The sequence below is a fragment of the Giraffa tippelskirchi genome, chromosome 3 (assembly GCF_054371585.1).
Source record: "Giraffa tippelskirchi isolate mGirTip1 chromosome 3, T2T-mGirTip1v1.2.pri, whole genome shotgun sequence".
Taxonomy (NCBI): domain Eukaryota; kingdom Metazoa; phylum Chordata; class Mammalia; order Artiodactyla; family Giraffidae; genus Giraffa; species Giraffa tippelskirchi.
This window is the reverse complement of record NC_137277.1, coordinates 155,680,763-155,695,843: the sequence shown is the minus strand read 5'-3', so window position 1 is coordinate 155,695,843 and position 15,081 is coordinate 155,680,763. Positions and strand designations below refer to the sequence as shown.

The window sequence follows — 15,081 nt, the reverse complement described above, 5'->3', positions numbered from 1 at the left end:
AGAGAGATAATTGTTATAAATACACGCAAAATTATTATTAGAGCATCCTTACAACATTTTTCAACGGATAAGACGTGCAAAAGTCAAATTTCATGCCTCCCTATGCCTTGTTAATGAGCAGGTGTTAAACAGCTGGCATTTGCTTTTTCATGTGCAATTACATATATGAAAAAGGTCTGAATTTCTACATTTTCTGTATCAACTCTAATTCTGAAGACTTTTTATCTAAATGGATTCTAAATTGCCAGTGGTCAGAAGTATTGCATTACTCATGTGTACAGTCATACTCAAAAGTGAAAAATGAACCCAGCTTGTGGGTTATGATTTTCAGAATCCAATTTCTTATCTGATAAATCTCTAACAATAATAATAATGGAAACCTTGTTTCCTGTTTATTGGAATAGGTTTCAGGGGTTTTTTGTTGTTTTTTTTTTTCTGGAAAAAGAAAATTCTTATAAAAAAATGAGTCTTCTCAGAGGCTTTAACCAGGAAGATTACACTGGCTGGATCCGAGCAAAAATGGTTAACAAGTGGGCATAGCAGATATTCGACAAACAGGAGCTGGAAAAACAACAGGTCAACGGGCTGGAATTACAGCAGGAGACGGAGGGGGAATTGGACACAGGAGCACAACCAGTCATAATTCTCTCCCCTAATTCCCGGCCCCCTCCTCCTAAGCTCTCTGCCCTCTCACCCCCTAAATAACGTATATTGCCAATCTGCTTGTCGTCAAACTTCACTGAAATATTTTTTTAAATGCGTGTTTTTAAGCGGGTTTGGAGAGCTTGCTTTCCAGCCCCAGAGAGGGAGCTGCAAGCTGTGGCGCGCGGCCTCAGCAGCAGCGACCACAATCCAGGCGGCCCCAGGAGCGCCCCCAGCCCTGGGCGCCCGCGGTGCGCCCTCTGCGCCCCTCACCTGGTTTGCCGCCACAGGAAGGTCTGGATGGGCAAGGGGATACCACGGCCGCTGTCTTGCTCCTGGCCCTCGGAGCTCTTCCTCTTCACCATGATGGTGGCTCCTGGGAGTCCTCCTGCAGGACTCAGCGCTGGCTCCTGGCTAGCCGCTGCCCCCGCCTCTTCCTCCGTCTGCTCTCCCCAACTCTCATCCCCTCCTTCCCCGAGACAGAGCAGACTCTCTCCGCCCTGATCCCCCGTCCCTCTTCCCTTCCCCCGCCCCTCCTCGAACGTTGAACATGGCTGCAGGAGGAGGGGAGGGCTGGAGGAGCCGCGGAGCGAGGAGGGGGGCGCTCGGAGGAGCAGTCCGCCTCGCCGCCCCCGCGCCCGCTCCTTGCTTTCAGCACCTCCCACTGTGGACAGCGGCCCGCGCCGGACGCACGGGCGGGAGACCAGCGCAGGGGTCAGGTTGAGCAGACTTGGGATGGCCAGAAGGGTCCAAACTCCGCATCGCAAGCAGGTCCCCTGCGTGGCCTCTTTAGCCCCAGATTTCGGCTTCCTCCCTTAGGAACTGCACCCTAGGAGTGTCCCCTGTCCTGCTTCCCAACCTTGGCATCTGAAGAACTGTCAAGGTCTAGGGAGGAGGAGCTTTGGGAAACCGCAGAGCAGTCACTAACCTTGGCATCATTCGCACCTCTAGCAAGGAGGTCAGGAGTCCACCCTTGGGGTTTAGCAGAAGAAGCACGTGAAAATTATTGGAAGTGTAAACCAGAAAGGAAGCAAGCTTGGCAAGGCAGAGAAAGCTTGAACGTTCTCTGATGAGAGAATTTATTGTAAAATGGTAACCACAAGAAAGTAACCATGCTTGTTTTGCCAAAGCAGAAATATTGCCAAGCCAGCAAGTTGTGGGTATCAATTATTACAACTAAAGAAAGAACATTTGAATCATGCTGTTAGAAAATGTGGTTTATTGTTTATAGTCCCTTAGTGAACTTGGGTGACTCTATCTCATTGATAACTGCCATTTTACTTAAGTTGTCATAGTCAAAGCCCTATACAACAGTTTCTAAGTGGATTGTTAGATGTTTTATCTGGTAGTAAAGCAAGTAGGGATGGGGTCAAGTGAAGCAGTTTGAGTGAAAAATTCATTGCTATGGACTCAAATATTTGCAAGTGAACACAGCCGCACACTATTTTGAACAAAGGTATTGGTGTGACCCATGAAATGGAGAATCAGAAACCCCAGAGCCTAATCTCAACAGATAGAAATAGTTTCTGTTAACCACATGTGTGTCTACTCCATATAGAAAGAACTATGCTGTATGTATTGGTATTTTCAGTCAGAGAAATAATGTCTTCATTTAATTTATTGAACTTTTTTTTTTTACCACCATTGGACAAATAATTTTATAATTAGTATCAGCAGCTCTGTCAGGAGGAAAAAGATAACAATGATGTTTTATAACATCAATGAGTAATTTCATTTCTTAGAATTATAACCATGCTTTTTTCAATAATTCATAAATACTTTCCATTGCTTAAGTCAAGTGCGTGTGTGCTCAGTTGTGTCTGACTCTGTGCAACTCTATAGATTGTAGCCCACCAGGCTCCTCTGTCCCATGAATTTTCCAGGCGAGAATACTGGAGTGGGTTGCCATTTCCTCCTCCAGGGGATCTTACTGACCCAGGGATCAAACTTGAGTCTCCTGCATCTCTTGTATTAGCAGATGGATTCTTTACCACTGAGCCACTTGGAGCTAGGACAAACAAAGGAAACTTAGAGATAATCTACCTCTATCTCCAAATTTTACTGATAAGGGTGATGAGGCCTAGAGTTATAAAGTGACTTCCTAGCTGGTTAATGGTAGATCCCAAAGGAGAAAGAAACTTCATGCTTCTTGACACAGAACTTTTTTTTTGTTATAGTGCTGTGCTTAGTTGCACAGTCATGTCCGACTCTTTGCATCCCATGGACTGTAGCTTGCCAGGCTCCTCTGTCTATGGGGATTCTCCAGACAAGAATAGTGGAGAGGGTTACCATGCTCTCCTCCAGGTTTCTTTTATAGGCTAGATGGTAAATGGGTTTTCTTTCTTGTTTCAACTCAGATCAGTTGGTAAGGCCTTTCTGTTGTGAAAGACTGTGAAGTTAAGGCAGGTACTTTAAGACAAAACTGCTATTATTGATTAGTGCTATCTGCTATGTGAACAGCATGGGGGAAATAACAAATGTTTGTTATTCTTCTTTGCCTTCTCAAAACTTTTCTTTATACACAATCCTTGAGGCTAAACTTTCAATAGTTCTTCTGATTTGCATGTAGCTGCCATCACTCACAATGTTACTTATGCTGTCAAAGGTTTGCTACTCTAAGAGAGGTAATATGTCTTAGTGGGCCAAATTTAGATTTGATCACTAGGAAATATGTTAGTCTCAGTGTTGGGATCTTCATTGAGTTTTGTTGAATTGTTTCTCAATTTCTCATGTTGCTAAATGTCTCTGGCTTCTACGTTATTACCACATGGCCTGTCTGACTAGGATCTCAAAGCTGCCAGGGCAGGACTAAAGCTCTGAGTACAGGTTAACTCCAGTTTTGCTCCTCTTGAAGTCATCTTTTAATATGAATCTTGAAATAAAGAAAAATAGATTCTAAATAGATTATTCATATTTACTGAGTCTGTTTCAGTAAAGCACTAATGTCAAGCATTATATACCATTATATGCCAAGCACTAATCTATATAGATTCCTAGCCATAAGAAACTTACAGTATTGAAGGGAAGACAGGCAAAGAAAAGTGTACAATTGGAGACATGATATAAATTCAATTATAAACAAAGGGAGAAGACATAAAATATAGACAGGAATAAGATGGAGAAAGGTTATGTACAGCAGGCTATAAAGTTTGGTTAGGATAGGAAGACTTTAATAGGGCAGTAAAGACTTCATATCCATTTTAAAATGACTTATATGACTAGAATGGAGAGCTTATTTGAAATAAGCAAGATTGCATGTGGGCATCTAAGTCTGAATACTAGGAAAATATCCTATGAGATCCTGAACGTGACAGTAGAGCTAGAGATAAGGAGACGGTGGACTTGCAGAGGCAGAATAGGTAGGACTTGATAACAAAGTGGGCATGAGGAAAGTAAAATACCATAGTAGTTAAAAGCTTAGGAGTTCAGCCAAAAAAGTTTTGACTCTAACGCTACCTTGTTTAATTATAACGCCCTGGGAAAGGCTCTTCCCTAAGGTTTTCAATTAATAGTACTTTCTCCATAGAGATGTTGTGAAATTAATGTTAACACTCATAAAGAATTTAAGAGAGTCCCTGAACTATACTAAGCCTTCAATAAGTATCAACCGAAACTCTAAGTTTTCTATTTTGAGCAACTGAGTAATGATGATCTCCTTCAAAGAGAAAAAAAGTTGGCAAGGAGAATCATCTTCTTATTTTATGAGTGTGTATGGGAGCATTAATGAATTTTCCTTGAGTATCTATTGTAAATTCCAATGGATATCATGAAGAGGCAGCTAGAACTATGGATACAGAGCTCAGAAAAGTTAACAGGGTAGGATAAATCGATTCACATGATAGAAAAGGTAGTTGAAACCATGGAAGTGTCAACAGGTAAAGTAATTCAGGTGAACGCACAGAAAGAGAAAAAAAAGATCCCAATTTGGAAGTATAAGGGACATCAACTTTAGTTTTTTGTCACAAAGATGTTTCTGAGAGGTGACAGCATAGGGTAGGGTAGGCAAAATTCTAACATAGCCCCCAAGATTCCTGCCCCCTGGTAAACATCTTCTTTAAGTTTTTCATTAAAAAATATACTATCTTAGGTGAAACAATTTATATATCCTTAAAATTAAAAAAAAATTATTGATAGGCTTTATTTCTTAGAGAAGTTTTGGTTTAAAGAAGAATTTGCACAGAAGGTGTAGCGAGTTCTCATCTATTCTGTCTTTTCCAGCCCACAGTTTCTCTTGCATTGATGTGGTACATTTGTTTTATTGATAAGCCAATCTGATAGGTTATTATTAACTGAATTGATAGTTTACATTAAAATTCACTCTCTATGCTGTAGAGTTGTATAGGCTTTTCCAAATAATGCCATCTATCCATCATTATGATATACAGAGTAGTTTAATGCTTTAAAAATTCTCTCTGCTCTACCTACTCATTCTTTCCCAAGCCTCCCCAGCCTCTGGCAACAACTAATCTTTTCACTGTCTCTATAGTTTTACCTTTCCTAAAATGTCTTATAGTTGGAATAATATAGTGTGTAGTTTTTTCAGACTGGCTTCTTTCACTTAGTATTTAAGTTTCCTCCTTGTCTTTTTTAACTTGATAGTTCATTTCTTTTCATGGCTAAGTAACATCCCATTTGTATGGAGGATAAACCACTGTTTATTCTTTTTTTTTTTTTGGCCACATCGAACAGCTTGTAGGATATTAGTTCCTCAACCAGGGATCAAACCTGGGCCTTGGCAGTAAAAGTGTGGAGTCCTAAGCACTGGACCATCAGGGAATTCCCCATCATTCATCTACTGAAGTAACACCTTGGCTGCTTCCCATCCTTGGCAATTATGAATAAAGACATCATACACATTGTGTGTGCAGGTTTTTGATAGATGTAAGTTTTCAACTCATTTGGTAAAATCCCCTGGAGTGTAATTGTTGGACTATATTTTAAGACTTATTATCTTTGTAGGAAGCTGTCAAACTCATTCAAAGATTCTGTACCATGGAAATTTTTTAAATAAGAGATTTGGATATGCTTATGGGCCAAAATTAAAGGGTCATTTTAGAAGGAAATGCTGGATATATTTGAGAAAGAATAATTAACAAAGTTCTGAAACACAGCTGGACTCATCATTCTTTGGTGGAAGAGTAATTCCTAAGAAAGGAGATTAAAAGGAAGAATGGTAGAGGCTGAGTTAGAAGGAAAAGAGGAAGAATGAGAATATGAGAGATCTCAATCTTGATGGCCTATGTAAAGCCGTGAAGTAATCAATTAGGTCCTTTTTAAAGAATGATATTTAATAGAAAAAACTGGATAGCTGTCAGAAAAATATTAACAGCAGACTTGTTATATGTCATCGACTACTTGTTATATGTCCAGGTTTGTTTTAAGTATATCAATTAATTGCTCCAAAAAACTAAGAAGAGAAAAATGAGATACAGAAAGGTTACATAACCTGCCTGAAGTTACACAGTAAAAGTGCTAAAAGAAACTGTGAAGTCTGGCTTCAAAGTTATACTGTAACTTTCTATTACAATATTGAGTATTGTGAAGTTGTGAGGGTTTGGAAGAAGTGCTATGAATTATGCAAGTGAGAGCTGCTTAAGGACATGTGAAAGAACTCTGCTAATCGTTCTTAGAAGAAGAAGAGCTAACGGTCCTTTCCACTCCCAAATCCTCTGAAGGTAATGAGTCATATGGAGGTGGAAAAAAAAATCTATAATAAGCACTGTAAATATCTGTTTTCAAAATAACGTTTTAGTGGAGAATTAAGATTACCATGATGGGTTACTTCTCAGACCTCACTGAAAACCTCCAAATATTTTCTGCCTTTGGGAAGAGATCTGCCCTCCCTGCATGCTTTTCTCTCTCTTGCTTTCTTTAATACATTTCTTTAATTCAGAGGAGGAAACCAAAGAACTAAGTTAATTTGATTAATCATACCACTGAAATTAACAAACTACACCATGATAATCACTTCTTATATTATCATCTCACTGTGTAAAACACTGAATTGAATGCGGAGTTTTCCCAAAGATGGTACCCAATGATAGAGTGGCTTTCGGTTAGGAAACATGTGAGAGGAAATTGCAAAAAGATCCAGACAGATGTAACCAAATGTACGTCAGCCTTGAAGGTTATCCTCTCTTTTAAATGGAAGGTGAATTTTAATAGTGGCCAAGTGCCAAGTTGTCAGATGAGTATATAAATAAACATTCTTTGCAAATAAACTGAGCAGAGAAGAACAGTCTGGATTTTGGAAAATATTGCTTTAGTAAGCAGAATCCAGAATGCTGTGTAATTATCTGAGAGTTAGCAGTAATATAAGCATTCATAGTAATTAATAAAAAACAGTTTTGGCAAGAGCCTGCTGTTACTCTGCAGCAACTCACTAGGATTTTAAGATGAGGCATGATTACTGTTGTCATATGTCTATCAGTCAAAGTGCACAATGAATACATTGAAGCTGCAGTTTTGGAATTTGAGGGGAGAGACCACACTTACTTTAAGCTCATACTCATTATGCAGGCATGGATATAGCCCAGGTATCTTGGGCACCACTAGCCCAAATAGCTGCTGTCTCTAAGGAGAGCAGTCCTAGTGGTCCTTCAGTGAGCAGAGCAAAGTTCCAAAGCCCAAGTTCATACTTTTCTGAGCTCCTTACTCTGGATTGCAAGGTTCTCCATGACTGACCTCATTACATACAACTCTTACCACTCCACTTTCCCCTATGTATACCAGCCCTTCAAGAATCTTATACCACTGGTCTGTCTTCTTCCATATCTTTACAAGGCTGGCACCTTTTCACCCTTTAGGTCTCAGTCCAAGTATAACCTCATCATTTAAGACTATTGATTAACCTGCCTGAAATTGTTTTCCCTTCCTGTTCCAGGAAGCTATTATTTTCCCATTTTTTTTTCATAAAATTTATCATTCTCTGAATGTTGTATCTACTTTTTAAGGTTTGTCTGTTTCATCTACAGGATAGCAAGAGAATCTCTAAGATATTCAGGGATAAATCTAACAAAAATGGTTGATGCCATTGTGGAAAAGATACCATAAATTGTTCAGAGGCATAGAGACTGGCAAAAATACCATGTTCCTAGGTAGAGAGAGTCACTTTTTTAATGATATTTTGTTATCCTTTTAAAAATGAGCTATCAAGCTATGGAAAGACATAGAGGAGCTTAAACACATATTACGAACTGAAAGAAGCCAATGTCAAAGGCGATAAACTGTATGACCTCAACTATTTGTCATTCTCTATGGAGACAGTAAAAATATCAGCTGCTGCCAGAGGTTGGTGAGGGAGGGGAGACAGATGGGCAGAACAAAGAGGATTATTCAAACAGTGAAAATACTCTATATGCTATTATGATGACGGATACATGTCATTATATATTTATCCAGAACCATAAAATGTGTGACATCAAGAGTGAACTGTAAGGTAAACTATGGATTTGGAGTAATCATAATGTGTCAGTGTCAGTTCATTAATTTAACAGATATCCCACTCTAGTAGGGTATGGGGGATATGAATAATAGGAAAAGCTATGTAGGTTTGGGGGCAGTGGAAAAATGAGAAATCTCTCAACTTTGTTGTAAATCTAAAACAGCTCTAAAAATAAAGTCTTCTAAAAAGTCTTGTAATACTATGTTTTGCCAAGAATAGAACTGCCAGCAAGCACTTAATTTGTAAAATGATTTTAGAGACTAATGTGGCAATATCTAGGAAAATTAAAATATATGCACAAAATTCCTGAAGTAGACTTTGGAGGATTTATCACATATATGAGCAAAAAGATGAGAACAACAATTACTCATCACAACAATATTTTGGTAGTGAATTCTCAGTATCCTATGCATATCCATGTATAGGAGGATAAATTAGTTATGACATAGTCACATGATGGAATAGTACTATATATAGCATTTAACATGTATAAATTAGAATTCCATGTATCAACATGGAGAATTTTCCAAAACACAGTGCTGAATGAACAAAAAACGTGCAGAATTACAGTAATAATAACATCACAAAATAATGCTATATATATTATTTATAGGTAGGTTTAATAACATACTGATGGCACCCCACTCCAGTACTCTTGCCTGGAAAATCCCATGGACGGAGGAGCCTGGTAGTCTGCAGTCCATGGGGTCTCTAAGAGTCGGACACGACTGAGCGACTTCACTTTCACTTAATAACATAGTAAATATGTTTGACATCATCATTATTTATTATCTTGACCAGAGGTTCACCAAAAACAGTGCTTGAAATAATGGTTTACATGTTGCCTCTTACTAGGGTGTGCAACTTAAGGGGGTAGAAGCGAACTAAAAATAGACAAGGTAGGGAAGGAGGAAAGCTAACAGGATGGTGCATTACCAAGCTGAGTACTACCTTGTAACAGGAGCGATTGATTGCTTGATCTGGAAACTGTTCTCTGAGAACCAGCTTCTCATTATAACTGCTTCTCAAGAGAGTGTATCTACAGAAGAAAGAGAGAAAAGTGTATCTGGAGGTTTGGTTTGCTATATGGAGTATTAGTTCCTTTGAAATAGGGAAGAACAAATCTGACTGCATATGAGATCTGTTTCTTTTACTTTAACCTTCATTTTCTATTACTTTTGCTTTGAGTTAAGAATGTCACCTATAGCTGGAAATACACAGGATGGCCCATTCTCAAACCTCTGACCTTTAAAACTATAACACATTTCCATTCATATAGAGATAAAAAGGTGCAGAACAGAAAATAACAATTGTCTTGTTGGAGGTTTACAGGAACATTGTGACCTGACCTGTGTGCACAGCTGCAAGAACAAAGGGTTCCTACATCAAGAAGTTGGTAACAACCAACCATGTCCCTCCCTCACCTTGTTTAAAAAAATTATTGGAGTTAGTTGCTTTACAATGTTGTGTTAGTTTCTATTGTACAGCAAAGTGGATCAGTTATACATGTACATATGCCCCCTCTTTTTTGGATTTCCTTCCCATTTAGGTCACCACAGAACATTGAGTAGAGCTTCCTATGCAATACAGTCTGTTCTCATTCGTTACCGATTTTATACATAGTACCAATAAGATACATATGTCAATCTCAATCCATCCCATCCCCTCCTTCCTGCCTTGGTATCCATATGTTTGTTCTCTACGTCTTAAAAATGCACTGCTGAAAATCCTTAGAGCTGAGGGTTTTGAGGGGCGGGGCATGAGCCTCTCATCCTCTTGCACGGCACTGAAATAAACCTTCCTCTGCTCCAAACTCTGGTATTTCAGTGTGTTTGGGCTCACTGTGCTTTGAGCACACAAACTTGTACTCAGTGACACCTTCACACACTCCCTGGACATGGATGTGTGGACACAGAGAGGCTCCTGCAGCATCTCATGCTTCAGCATCCAAAAGGATTTCTGGGTTACTAGTAGTGTATGTCAGAGAAGGCAATGGCACCCCACTTCCAGTACTCTTGCCTGGAAAATCCCATGGATGGAGGAGCTTGGTAGGGTGCAGTCCATGGGGTCGCTAAGAGTCGGACACGACTGAGCGACTTAACTTTCACTTTTCACTTTCATGCATTGGAGAAGGAAATGGCAACCCACTCCAGTATTCTTGCCTCAAGAATCCCAGGGATGGCAGAGCCTGGTGGGCTGCCATCTGTGGGGTCGCACAGAGTCGGACATGACTGAAGCGACTTAGCAGCAACAGCAGCAGCAGTAGTGTATGTGGCAGGGGCACCAGTCAAGGTAAAGTTGGCAAGAGTCCAAATAGTATTGGTCTCTGCAGAAGTGACTAGAGCTTGAACAAGTGGTCACTGGCTCTAGAAACAGGTGAGGCCAAGAGGATTCAATATGGCACTTAAGTTAAGAAATGATAACCACTGTTCATTCTTAAAAGCAAGGACCCTTAAACCTGGGTCCTTCCTGGATTCAAATACCAGCATTGCAGCTCACAAGCCATGCAATATTGAAAATACCACTTAACGTCTCTGGGAGTCAGAATCTTCATCTGAAAAACAAGAACAACAAGCATAACTACTTTGTACAGCTGTTGTGAGGATTAAATTAAATGAATCAATATAGTTTCTGGTTCCAACTGTTGCATAACCAGTGATTAGTCTGAATTTTCATGGCATGAAACAACCATTTTATTGGGCTTATGATCCATGAGTCAGGAATTTAGGAAGTCTCAGCGGGGTAGTTCTCGTTTCGAGTCTCTCACGCAGTTACAGGTGGTCATGAGTTGAGATTGTAGTTATTTGAAAACTTAAATGGTCTATATGCCTAAGACAGTTTGCTTACGTGGCTAACAGTTGATGTTCACTGGGAGTTCAGCCCAGGCTGTTCACTGGAGCAAATATGCACAGCCTCTCTTGAGTGTCAGTCTCTGGATAGCTGGATTTTTTTGCAGCTCACTTCACCCAGAGAGCATCCCAAAAGAACCAGGTAGAAGCTGCCTAGTCTTTTGTGACCTAGCCTCAAAAACCATGTAGCAATACTTCTGCTGCAGTCCATAGGTTATAAGTAAGTCACTAAGTTTTCTCCAAATTCAAGAAGTAGCAACACAGATTCCACCTCTCAATGGGAAGAGTGTCAAAGAATTAGCAGCCATCTTTCAAAATAACCACGATATAAGTAAAGCACTTGGAACAGTGCCTGTTGAACTCTATCATTTCTATTATTCTTTGGATGTGATGCCATAGGCTTCTAGCCTTTTAAATGAACCCTGCTGTTGCTTAGCCTTTTTTGTTTTGTCTCAGTATTATAATCCATGATGTTTCTTCATGGAGTGACACTGGAGAAGATGGACAAACAATTCTGGTAATTATCAGAGCCGGTATTATATAAACCTTGCCATTATGTGGAGAAGATGACTAGAGCATTTTTATTTAATTTTTTCCTTGCCACTTGGTATCTTGTTAGTCAACACATCCCTGAAGCACAGGGTGAGATGTCACATTATCACTCCCTGTTGCTTGTGGAGGATGGGGGTGGATGCTAGCTGCTGACATCACTTTAGAATCCACTTATTTGAAATCACAACACATGAATGATCAGTCCCTTAATAGATCAGATCTCTGTTTTAACTTTAATTCATGCCAACCCTCTGATTCCTATCAATTGTCTGACAGCTCTGTTTCAAGAACACAAACACCTTTTTCTTCTATAGCTTTAAGAGGAAGAAACAAGTACCTTGTATATCAGGTACATTTCAATATCTTAAAGCCTATTTTTGCTTGTTTCTAGTTTTATAAACAATCACATGTCTTTGGCTGAAAGAGTAGGAAAGCTTCCTGATACTAGAAGTCATATTTGCTGAGTCACTGTGTATTTATTTTCATTTAACATAGGTATGTTGAATATTTAAAATATTTTCAATTCTCAGGCTGCATTATTATGCAGTTTGTTATATCACAATGATGAAGATATTTATATTTTTACTTTATATTATGCTGCAACGTAATGAAGGAAGCTTTATTTTATTAAGGTGGAAATGCTGAGCAGCCCCTTAGAAAACTATCCTTCAATTTAATTTTCCATCTGAAGTATATGATAAAATATTTTAAAAAATCTTTTATACCACCAGTCTTAGAATGAAGATATTCATGTTTTCCTAGAGTCTAAACCATTTCTGCACAGGAACCAGTTTCGAAGAAAAATTTGTTCATTTTAGAAAGCATGTCCTTTTAAAATACGGAAAATGCAGTATCTGCACTTAATAGTCTATGGATATTTTCTTACTAATGAAAGGTTTGTTTGTGTGTTAACAGGCCAAGCTTTCAGAAATAGCTTAATCTGTGTGCCCTGCAATTTGTAATAATGAGCATTGGTGTGAGGAGACCTGTCAATGCTGGGCTCCTTAGGAAACAACCAGGGAGAAGCAGTCTCGCTGTAACACTTCTCCATACTGCTGTGTCACTGCTTTTACCCCTTGTTCCATCTGTTCTCTGGTTCAAGGTGGGAATCTGTCCACAACTCAGTCGTGAGGCAGTAGGACAAACCCCATACCCTGACCTGCCCCTGCAGAGAGACCTTTCTCTGTTCCACAGTGAATACGATTATTTCTTGCACCCCAACTGCATCTGGGCATCTGCTTGCAGCGAACCCAGCAGCGTGACCTTGGGCAGCACTTCCTCCCCAGAGGAAGGGAATCTGATTTGCAGAAGTGTTTGCAACTTGATTTAAAATGCTATCAAACTCTGACAGCTCATGATTTTCTCTTAAAAAAAAAAAGAAAAAGAAAAAGGTAAACGATAACCATTGATCAAATACTTTAATTTTTCTTTATTTTCAGCATAACCATTCCTATCGATGGAGCCAAGATCAGCCTAGCCTGCCCAAGACCCTCTTGGGGATTCATTTCACGTGGCATCTCTGAGCTACAGGTACAGCAAAACTCAGCTCTTCTCCTGTTTCTTGATCCAAAATGTTATGCATCTGGATCAATACCCTTTTATCTGATCAAGAAATAAACTATACATTTATCAACCCTAGTGCTGACTAATTGGATTCTAGAAGTTGATAGATTTCTTGAAACCATTGGTTTTCAATTCTGGTGATTAGAATCTTACCAGAGGGTCTTAAAATATTAATATCTGGGTTCCATCCTTGATCAATTAAATCAGATCACTGGGGAGAGGAAAGTGTGCAAATATTTTTACAAAGTTTTGCAGGTGATTTTAGTGTCCAAACTGGATTAAGAACCACTGTACGCTAATGTAACTAAAGTCAAAATATGCAGGTATTAGACTAAAACGCATGAGTGCTCAGTCATGTCTGACTCTTTGCGAACCCAAGGACTGTAGCCCACTAGGCTCCTCTGTCCATGGAATTTTCCAGGCAATAATACTGGAGTGGGTTGCCATTTCCTCCTCCAAGGGATCTTCCTGACCCAGGGATGAACCCTGCATCTCCTGCATTGTCAGGCAGATTCTTTACCACTGTGCCACCTGGGAAGCCCATATTAGACCATAAACAAAAACTTAAAAGGGCTTAAAGACTTAAACGTAAGACATGATACCATAAAACTCCTAGAAGATAGTGTGGACAAAACATTCTCTGACATATATTGGACCAATGTTTTCTGAAGTCTCCCAAGGCAATAGGAATAAAGCAAAAATAAACAAATGAAACCTAATCAAAATTAAAAGCTTTTGTACAGCAAAGAAAACCATAAACAACATGAAAAGACAACCTACAGATTAGGGGAAAGTATTTGCAAATGGTGCTACCAACAACAGCTTAATTTCCAAAATATACAAATAGCGCATACAACTCCGTAGCAACAACAACAATGAAACAACCTGATTGAAAAATGAGCAGAAGATCTAAGTAGACATTTCTCCAAGAAGACATACAGGTGACCAACATGAAGAGATGCTCCACATTGCTAATTATTAGAGAAATGCACACTGAAACTACAGTGAGGTTCCACCTCATACTGGTCAGAACGGCCATCATTAAAAGTCTGCAAATAACAAATGCTGGAGTGGGTGTGGAGAACAGGGAACCCTCCTCCCCTGCTGGTGGGAATGTAATTGGTGCAGTTACTATGGAAAATCGGAGAAGGCAATGGCACCCCACTCCAGTACTCTTGCCTGGAAAATCCCATGAACGGAGGAGCCTGGTGGGCTACAGTCCATGGGGTCTCTAAGAGTCGGACACGACTGAGCGACTTCCCTTTCACTTTTCCCTTTCACACACTGGAGAAGGAAATGGCAACCCACTCCGGTATTCTTGCCTGGAGAATCCCAGGAACGGCAGAGCCTGGTGGGCTGCCATCTATGGAGTCGCACAGAGTCGGACACGACTGAAGCGACTTAGCAGCAGCAGCAGCAACCATGGAAAATAGTATGAAGTTTCCTCAAAAAGCTAAATATAGAGTTGCTAGTTGACCCAGCAATCCCACTCCTAGACATATAGCCAGATGAAACTATAATTCAAGTAGATACATACACCCGTATGTTCATAGCAGCACCATGCACAATAGTCAAGACATGGAAACAACTTAAGTGCCCCTCAAAAGATGAATGGATAAAGAAGATGTGGTAAATATATACAATGAAATACTACTCAACCATAAAAATAATGTCATTTGCAGCAACATGGATGGACCTAGAGATTATCATACCAAGTGAAGTCAGAGTCAAATGCCATGTGACATCACTTATAAGTGGAATCTAAAATATGACACGAATGAAATTATCTACAAAACAGAAACAGACTCACAGACATAGAGGACAGACTTGCATTTGCCAAGGGGGAGGGGAATGGGGTAGGGATATATTAGGGTTTGGGATTAGCAGATGCAATGATTATATGTAGAATGGATAAACAGCAAGGTCCTAAAGGTATAGCACAGGGAACTATATTCAATATCCTGTGATAAATCATAATGAAAATAACATGGAAAACAATGTGTATATATATCTCAATTACTTTGCTGTGTA

The 15,081-nt window shown here is 39.6% G+C and overlaps 1 protein-coding gene across 3 annotated transcripts in view; it reads right to left on the bottom strand.

Annotated features, from left to right (window-relative positions):
* The window catches only part of UNC80 (unc-80 subunit of NALCN channel complex), a 207,337-nt gene extending 206,056 nt beyond the window's left edge, over nt 1-1,281 (bottom strand). For all 3 annotated transcript variants that reach the window (XM_081582692.1, XM_081582691.1, XM_081582693.1), the window contains exon 1: nt 916-1,281. In XM_081582692.1, coding sequence (XP_081438818.1) covers nt 916-1,007 — 92 coding nt within the window. In that variant the 5' untranslated portion in view covers nt 1,008-1,281. The remainder of the gene's footprint in view (nt 1-915) is intronic.
* Nucleotides 1,282-15,081: the final 13,800 nt, after the last annotated feature.